This window comes from Macrosteles quadrilineatus, unplaced genomic scaffold (assembly GCF_028750875.1).
Source record: "Macrosteles quadrilineatus isolate MER2022 unplaced genomic scaffold, UCM_ALF_1.0 Scaffold_9__3_contigs__length_116548681, whole genome shotgun sequence".
Classification (NCBI taxonomy): domain Eukaryota; kingdom Metazoa; phylum Arthropoda; class Insecta; order Hemiptera; family Cicadellidae; genus Macrosteles; species Macrosteles quadrilineatus.
The window spans coordinates 41,303,465-41,313,376 of NW_026542602.1; the positions used below are offsets into that span (position 1 = coordinate 41,303,465).

General features: G+C 33.9%; 1 protein-coding gene across 1 annotated transcript; it reads left to right on the plus strand.

The window, feature by feature from the left end:
- Positions 1 to 4,829: 4,829 nt before the first annotated feature.
- Positions 4,830 to 8,414, plus strand: LOC129003349 (uncharacterized). Its single transcript, XM_054431642.1, has 3 exons — positions 4,830 to 5,360; positions 5,840 to 7,303; positions 8,193 to 8,414. Exons 1-3 carry the CDS (start codon positions 4,830 to 4,832, stop codon positions 8,412 to 8,414), a joined length of 2,217 nt encoding a protein of 738 aa, XP_054287617.1.
- Positions 8,415 to 9,912: the final 1,498 nt, after the last annotated feature.

Below are 9,912 nucleotides of genomic sequence, written 5' to 3' on the forward strand. Positions count from 1 at the left end.
TACTCCTTAGCTAACATCATGTCCTCTCTATAAGCAGGATTATTTATTCATGTATTTATAGGAAAATCTCTACAAATTTACTATATAAAATAAAATAAACAACATCTGGAAATAATATCCTAACGACTGTTTCCAATCTTTTTTTTATATTAAACTGTCATTTATTAAAATTTTAGTCCTTAAGACCGATGTTAAAAATATTAAAACAGCAATTTAAGTTTTTAACGAAATACGAGTTTTTCTAGAACAGAGCCCTGCATGGATATTGTTTTTAGTCTAAGACTAGGATATTTCTAACAATATGGAGGAAATCATGGGATTCATTTTTTAAATGATTGTTAGAAAACGTTACTCACAGAAATTCCATCTTCGTTACAAGAATACAATTTGATAAACTTACTTCAGATAAGGATGTTAGATAGGATAAACATTGATTCGATTCACAATGTTAAAAACTATTTTAAAAGTCAATTTAATAATGTTCACAATTTGGATTGATTTGGGATTACTGTTGATAGAAATTGCAGTTGACTTACCTCGGTTAATTAAACACATGTGTATTTACTCTGGAATTTGTTTGACAACAAACCAATTTAACGACATGAATTCAGTTGCGTGGGATGGTTGAACGGAATAATAGTTTACTAAATGCAGTGTTATATTCCTGTATTTGTTTATGGTAAAGTCCTTAAAACTTATTACAAAAAGAAAAGAAAATTTGATGAGATTAATATACAATCTACTGTTTCCAATCCTCTTAGTAATAAACCGTCATTTCTCGGAAATTACAGGAAGTATTGACGAAAGCCATTCTCTAGCCTAAATGAAACAATCATCTTAAAGTTTGGCTTGTTATGATAACTAAAGAAACACGCTATAAAGACATCATAGGAAATGACAAGTGTCATGAAACCTTACTTTTGCTAAGCATCAATCATTAGAAAGGGTTTTAAGCAATGGCGTTTGTCTTCAATTAGGCCTTATTTTATTTTGTACTTATAATTTCCCTATATGTACTGTATACGAGTAATTATGATATCTGGTGTTATAACTGTATTTTCTTATGATATTAACATTATTTTACAAAATGTTCTCACCGGAACATAACAAACGTCTATATTAACCGATTGAAATGCTATTTCGACACTACATAGGCATATATAAAAAAAAACAATAGGTGAAAAAGTTATGTGATTAAAAATTAAATATACAAATGAGTTATTCAGTAGTGTTTTTTTTTCTTAGAATGATCACCATAGTACCGGCTTAGTGGGACATATATGTGTTACCTTAAATGTAAACCATGGCTTGGATTCTGGGCGATATCATTTCAAGAAGTAATATCAATTTGTTTCTATAATCCTTTTTCACAGCTTCCCTGCTAGTTACGCAGTTACATTATCGGTGTTTGTAGTGCTATTTTATATTTTACACTTTATCTTACATAATCTTTAACAGATTAATGAATTAAAAATAATTGATTATTAACTATCGCAGATGTTTATTCACTTTATCAACGTTTTTAGATGTATCTGACAGCAAAAAAAATTCTAAACCCAAATTAACACATTTTGGCGGTTAATCCAATACAATGCACAACTTGAGTACACGTTTTCTTACTTAATCGTTTACTAATCACTACAAAGAATTTTTAAGCATTCGTTGGTCATACGCTTGATTATTCAGTACTCCTAACACATTACAGTCTTTACTGTCTTATTATTTAATTATAAATATTTTTGTATTGTACTAAACAGCAGACTGTTTCATTGTGAGGGGATTACAAAGATCGTTAGAGGATTTGACGACGTCGTTGTTGCCGCCCGAGAAACGTGCGTAGAGTGTTTATAGTCTCCTTATTGGACAGCCAGGCTGTGTTTATATACTCTGTTGTCTTTAGCAACACTTTCGAAAAGTAATTGTATAACATTCGTATGTTTGCTCGAAATGGTAAATAATACTCAGACGTCTTTCTTCACACTGCAAAGTTACATTTAAAAGGTATCTTTAAGGAAGAATATATTAGCTGAATACTTCTTTTCTTGACTTGTATAAAGTTTTCTTCGATTCTATAAAAACAGGAGCAAATGAAAGCTCATTAAAACCTAAGGCGTGCATTTTTACATGGTCCAAGCTCAGTAATTCTTTTTATACACTTGTATAAAATGGTCAATTTTAAGTAAGCAAAATAATTGTGATGGACTACATGACAAAGATAACACGTTTTCAGTGGAGGGCAAAGGATGATAGTCGTGAAAATTCGACTCATGTTATTGTGTAAGCAGTAAGTAATATTAAAGAAATATTTAACAGATTGAAAAGCAAAACTAACCCATAAAGTTATATTACCAGGTATCAAGCTAAACTATGTTGTAGACGTTCCAATAGTTTAGGTTGAGAATTCAACTTTGAGAAACACGGATATATAATATGTGGTACACGTTTCCTACAAACTACCAAAGGAGACTTAATCTGTAAATAACATTCATTGTACTCTAAATATCAAAAAGGTTTAAGCTTTTGGACTATGAAGTTTACTTAATTTTTTTATTAAAATTTTAATGTATAACTGACCATCCAAACTGTATTGATTAAGTTAATCTGATGGATTAAAATGTAGTAAATAATCGGTTCATTCAAGTTATAGGATAATATTTCTCTTCGTTACACAACATTTTAATAACGGAACAAAGATTATGGTACGATAACATTTTGTAGTCATCACCCAAGTCGCTTATTAGGGTAAAAACTTCATCAGATGCAAGGTTTTATTCTATATTGTAAAAACCTTCTTAAATTATGATATAAATTAGTTCTTCATAACACAATACTTAACCACTAAGAAAATTTTTGATGCGATAGATATTTTTAGTCATCATCCACCTAGTTTTTATGATAAAAAGGTCATCAAGATTACTTTTATTCTTTAATTTATATTTTCTTTTATAACAAAACTGTACAGTACTATTAAGAGTTTACTACTGTATCTAGTTGGTAAGTATTTTTAGTAAACATTGATATTAAAACTACTTTCTTTTACTAAACGATTTTTTGAAGAAATTTAAGTCTTAAAAATAGATGTATAGGAGTGGAAAATAAGCAAAGATTTCTGTTCCTTAAATTTACTTAATGGATATTTTCCTATGGCTTACATTACAACTCTATGGAAGACGATAATGGAAACCTACGACTCACAACTCTATTGTAATGGAAATCCAATTTCACGCTCTAGGTTGCTTACAAAACCAATTACCTTACAATCCCATCCCGTTTTATAAGGTTGCACAATTGTGTTTGTAAAACTAACTACACTCATAATTACTTTATGAAACGAAATTGTATGAAAAAAAACTGATTGAAGTTTAAACATTACAAACTGTACAAACGAGGTACAATCTATGTTTAAGATGAAAACTACTAAAAACTCACTCACAGAAGCCCCTCGGCTGCTGCTCTATTTTATAACTTAAAGAAAAGGTCAATTGTGAAAATAAATTAAACTGTTACGTGACTTTAAGTTAAATAAAAGAAATAATAATTAGTTATTGTATTCTTAACTTAATACTTTGAAAAATGATATTCAGTACCTCAATGGCCAAATTAACATAGCCAAAAATAGTGCAGTTATCAGACTAACATTAGACATGTTATACAAGCTAGACATAGTCAATGTAAAAGACTAAAACGAATTACTAAATGTTATATAGCTCAAGTTTAATCAAAGTGGAGTTTCATTTGTAAAATGAAATATGTATGCAATATTTGAAACATTTTCTTCCTATAATGTTATGGGTTAGTATTATCATTGTATAAGATAAAACCAAATATTTACAAAGAAATAAACAAAAACACTATATTATGATTAATTGTTATAAACATTCTAATATAGTTTTCTTGTAATTATAGAGAGTAAAAACAGAAATTGTTGACGAACTCAATCCTTTCTCCCCAGTGTAAATTGTATGTTAACCTTGCAGAATTTTCATTAAATAGTTGTAGATCTTGTTAGTTAACTGCTTATTGGGTTCACAAAACATTATCTGCGTTGCTTGGAACACCTAAATTCTCCCATCTAATCACCATAAAGTATTATGCCAATAGTGGGTACAATATACTTTCACCACACTATGATGTTTTTAGGAAAAGGATGTGTAAAATGATTACAAATATATTTAACTAAACAAAGTGGAATCCGTCAAACTCTAACAGGATATAACAAAAGCATGCACAGCTGATGTGGTTAGGGCTCTACCACTATTACCTTAATTTACTACATGGCCTTGGAACTTTGGTAAATTCTTGGTTCTTACCATTTAATACGTATACTTACCACGTTGAGCCTCCAGCCTGCTAGGTGCGCTTTTCCAGAACTTATGGATGTATAACAATATTATTATTGCATATTTTCAATTAAATAAGCGTAAACTATACATTTTAAATGTGAAATACCTGACATGGCATTAAAAAACCATTTGTCGACAAACTTACTGGGTTATTGGGTTTTGTTTGCTTCAACATTATCCCATGGTTAAGAGCGATTTGGAAGTTGACTCCTTGGATAGCAGCAAAACTTGTGAATGAGTTTGATGTTGAAGCTTCAGTACTGAGTGCATTCCACAAACCCGATGTAGCTGTGAACTAGCATCAGCTGACTAGTGTCCTTTATGTTTACGATTTTGGATATTTCGGTTGTCATGGTGACGAATGTGTGTTGAGTTGAATTAATGTTTAGAGAAGGTTCGTTTTGTTGTCCTGTTTTTTAAAGTGTAAAATATAACTAAGTTGTAGAAAGTTCTGAAGAGTTTTATTTTCCCACAAGCTATTTCGGCATGTCTGGAAACAGTACAAGATTTTCGGATTTGGTAAAGTTGTATGATGGCGAAGGAGACTTCTCGGAATGGCTGAAAAAGTTGGAGCTTGTATGTAAACTTCAGAAGGTTAAAGAACTACAATCAGTGCTTCCCTTGTTTTTGTCTGGAGGAGCATTTGCCGTCTACGATGGGCTTACCGACGCAGTTAAGAGTGATTACTCCGCCCTGACCCAAGCTTTGCAGCAGGCTTTCTCTGCTAACTGTTTCCAAGCGTATGAGGAGTTCATATCCAGACGTTTGCTTCCAGGAGAATCTGTTGATGTCTACGCATCTGATTTGAAAAGGTTGGCTAAATTAATAGATTCTTCAGTTTCTGACGAGTGGATAAAGAGCTCTTTTGTTCACGGACTACCCAGAGAAGTTCAAAATCAGTTAAAGGTGGCATGTTGTTTGCAAGACATGGAGCTGTCAAAAGTGTTAGAAAGGGCGAGAAGTTTAGTGAATGGAAGTGAATCCAATGTTGGAGCCGCCGCTCAGATGGAAGTGTCCGTAAATAAAAGACAGTATAGTAAAAAAAAATGTTTTATCTGTAACTCGGAAGGACATCTAGCAAGATCATGCCCACAAAGAAAGCCGAGTAGCACCTCGAATGTAATTTGTTTCCGTTGTGGAGAGGCAGGACATTATGCTCCAAAGTGTTCACAGGCTCAAAAAAACGAGTAAAAGGGGCCACCCTTTGTTGCGCGGGTGGCTATCCTTGTTTGACTGCGCAACCACAACTGCCGACGTTGATGGTAACTGTTGCTGGGACTAAGTGTTGTGCATTATTAGATACGGGGTGTTCAAGAACTATTATCTCACCGAGTCTTGTCAGGTCTAAGAAACTAATAAGGCCCACAAGTCAACGAGTGGTAATGATGAACGGGGACGTAGTAGACTGTAACTTAATGTGTGAGACAGAGGTGTCCGTTAGTGGGATTAACCTATCATTAAACTGTTTAGTTGCTCGATTATTGCCAAACTATCAGGTGCTATTAGGAATGGATGCGATTTCTGCAATGGGTGGAGTTACGATTCAGGGGGATGGTGGCGTAGAATTTAAAAAGGGTTTGTGTACTGGAGCAGTGGCTGAATCTGAGCAAAAGGGTGACGGTGACCAGAAAATCATCAGGGAGATCGAATCCAAGCAAGAAATTAATATTGATAAGAAATCTGCAGAGAAAATCATTATTGAAGACTGTGATTTTAAGGCAGAATTTTTAGATGGAAAATGGACAGTGGAATGGAATTGGAAGGATGTGAACAGACTGCCTATGTTGGAAAATAAAGTAAAAATGTACAGAATTCCTGAGAATGCTACCGAAGCCTTCGAAACTGAAGTTGAAGAATGGATAAAAAGTGGTTGGCTGCAGCCCTATCATGGAGAGTTTCAAGGTGTGATTCCTTTGATGGCTGTCATACAGCAAAATAAGGATAAAGTGCGGCCTGTAATGGACTATAGAGAACTTAACCAATTCGTTTCAAGCCATACAGCTGGAAGTGAGGTTTGTAGTGAAAAGTTAAGATTGTGGAGACGATTGGGTGAACATGTGAGTACAGTTGATCTTCGTAAAGCGTACTTGCAAATTCATATTGCTCCACATTTGTGGAAATTTCAAGTTGTCAAATTTAAGGGTGAAAACTATTGTTTAACTCGACTTGGGTTTGGGTTAAACGTTGCCCCAAAGATTATGAGCAGTATTGTTAACAAGGTTTTATCGATGGATCCGATAGTTAGGAGTGCCACAGATTCATATGTCGATGACATCGTCGTTAATGAAGAAATCGTCAGTAGTGATGTTGTGATTAGATTGTTGGAAACATATGGTTTGACAGCAAAGCCGGCAGAAACGCTTGATGGAGGCAGAGTATTAGGACTAAGGCTGAGAAGAGCAGGATGTAAGCTAATGTGGTACAGAGATAACAAATTAAAACCTTTGGACCAAGTTAAAACAAAGAAAGATGTTTTCTCGTTGTGTGGGCAATTGATTGGACACTATCCAGTAGCAAGCTGGCTTCGACCTGCATGTAGTTTCGTTAAGAGACATTTGTCGGATCTGAAGTGGGATGATTTGATCAGTGAACGTGCGCAAACTATGTTAACAAATATTATGGATCGAATCGATGAAAGAGACCCAGCCACTGGCAAATGGGCTGTGTCCCCTGGAGAAGAAGGAAAAGTGTGGTGTGACGCAAGCAGTCTAGCGATCGGAGTTTGTCTAGAAATTGAAGGTGAGATAGTCGAAGATGCTTCGTGGCTGAGGAAGCAGCATGATTCAGCACATATCAATTTAGCAGAATTGGAAGCTATCCTAAAAGGAGTAAATTTGGCCCTGCGTTGGGGGTTAAAGAAGATCGTATTAATCACGGATTCAGCGACAGTTCATGCTTGGGTGTCATCTATACTGACGGGGGACCGTCCTATCAAAACACATGGGTTAAGTGAAGTTTTGGTTAGAAGACGATTAAGCCTGTTTAAAGACATTATTTTGGAATGCGGTCTCAATGTACAAATATAACTTATTAAGTCACAGTTCAACAAAGCAGATCTTCTTACAAGAGTGCCAAAAAAATGGTTAGCAAGAAACGAAGAGACTAGCATTGCACTTGTGTGTGAGAATGAGAGTGTGGACCAAAAGACATTGGTGAAACAGGTTCATGACTTGCATCATTTTGGTGTTAACCGTACTTTATTCACCGCCAGACGGTGTCACCCAGACATTAACTTTACCACAAAAGTTGTTGAAGAAGTTGTGAAAAGTTGTAAAGAGTGTCTGTCAATTGATCCATCCAGCATCAAATGGGAGCCTGGGTATTTGGATTGCCAGAACAATTGGTATAGGCTTGCCAGACGTAACACACTATAATCAAAGCAAGTTCATGACCATTGTGGACTATGGTCCAAGTAGGTTCTGCATTTGGCGCCGGATCCCAAAAGAGACGAAAGATCAGATTTCTAAAGTGTTGTTGGAATTGTTTACTGATCGAGGGCCACCACATGAGATTTTGATGGACAATCGTGCAACATTTCGATGCGAAGAGATTACTCAGCTCTGTGATAAATGGGGTATTAAAGTCGTGTTTAGGTGTGTCAACCGGCCAAGTGGAAACGGGATAGTTGAGCGAAACCACAGAACAATCAAACGTATGGCCGCAAGAACTAAAGGGAGTATCCAAGAAATGGTCTATTGGTACAATTTGACACCTAAAGAAGGATTAGGTGGCGATTCATCGCCGAGTTCCCAGATTTGTTCGTACCAATGGCGATGTAAAGGTGAACCTGTAAAAGGTGAAGTGTATGAAGGGTCACATTTTACAGTAGGTGAACGTGTGTATGTCAAGCCGCCAAACCCATCCTGTACTTCAAGATGGAAGGAAGGAGTGGTTACTGGACAGTTTTCACCCAGAAGTGTTGAAGTAAATGGCAGGCCTCATCACATAGCAGATGTGCGAAAAGTTGTTGAAAGTAAAAATGAAAGTGTAAGTTGTGTCGGCACCTCGAGGGCGTGTGGTGGTGTTGACACCACGGGGGCGTGTAGCTGTGAACTAGCATCAGCTGACTAGTGTCCTTTATGTTTACGATTTTGGATATTTCGGTTGTCATGGTGACGAATGTGTGTTGAGTTGAATTAATGTTTAGAGAAGGTTCGTTTTGTTGTCCTGTTTTTTAAAGTGTAAAATATAACTAAGTTGTAGAAAGTTCTGAAGAGTTTTATTTTCCCACACCCGAGTTAATTTCAAAATCCACAAAATCCGACCTTTGATTAACCCATTACTGGCCATTGGAAATTCGAGATTCAAAATTACGTTTTAAAGCGAAAGAAACATAACCAACCTGCGAAGAATGCTATAATATACAATATACGATGATTCATAGTTTAAGTTATTGAAATTACAATATACTCATAATTAATTAAACTATCATTAATTACATTATTCATTCGCAATAAATAATAAATTTATTACAAATCTATACGTTTTTAAATAAGTGGAGTCATGGTATAAGGCTCACTATTTAAAATTTAACTTCAAAAAGGTTGTAAAGTAGCAAAAAGAATATCAAAGAAATAATGGGTTTGCATTCAAAACAATTTAATTTGTTATTGCGATTGAGATATTTTTAATAATTAGTAACCTCAAGATTAATATGAACAAAAAATATATATTAATAATAAATTTTCTTATATAGCTTATTTAAATTATCATTTAACACATTAATAGCATAGTGAGGAATTTGCAGCTTGCATCAGAATGAATACGTGTATAATTTACACACTTATAGTAATAAAAAAAAATTAAACCCATTTAATAAGTTTATAAAAAGTGCATACTAATGTTCTTTATTTAACTGGATGGTCTATAAAACCATAACGCTATAATAACAGAGTTATAACGGCTTATAAAGACAAAAAAAAAGACACTGAACTCTTTATCACTGTTTAATCCGTTAACTGTTCAACGTTGGTGTAATGGGGCCTTAGAGTCTCTTTAGTAAACAGTTTACGTAATCAAATTTGCATTTTGTTGTTAAAATATTCAGTACCAATAAACAGTGGTTGTGGTATTTTTTTTTATTTTATAGTGGCCAAATTTTTGTTTTACCTAAATCAAGATTAATTAGGTAAAAAGGGTAAAGTATGCAACTATCAAATTACTAGGGAGTTCTTGGTGAACATTTAATACAACTTTTTTAGCTTAGTTATACTGTAAATAGTAAACCAATATTTATAAAAAGTAGATTACTGGGAATCAAAAACAGTGTTATTTACCTATTTATTTATTATTACAGTCTTAAATTATACGAAAAAAGCTGATGGTTTCCAATTTGTTATACTGTAAAGGTCGTTTTACATAATTTTCAAACTTTTAAAGTATTTTGAAACGGTTTTCAAGGTTAAACGGTTGAACCCCCTCTAACTATCAAATAATCGTTTTATATATTTATTGACTAGATGAGTTTACTTTGTTTCATTATAGTTTGTTTTTATATATATAATATATATATTATATATATATATATATTATATGGTAAGATTAATCTTTGAAATAGTTTTTAACGCTT

What these genes read in the sequence shown, in the direction of transcription:
- LOC129003349 (XM_054431642.1), top strand. Translation starts at nt 4,830, where the DNA reads ATGTCTGGAAACAGTACAAGATTTTCGGATTTGGTAAAGTTGTATGAT. An exon ending in CCGCTCAGATGGAAGTGTCC is followed by an intron (nt 5,361 to 5,839) that starts GTAAATAAAAGA and finishes CCAAACTATCAG; the next exon opens with GTGCTATTAGGAATGGATGC. An exon ending in ATGGGTTAAGTGAAGTTTTG is followed by an intron (nt 7,304 to 8,192) that starts GTTAGAAGACGA and finishes GTGTATGTCAAG; the next exon opens with CCGCCAAACCCATCCTGTAC.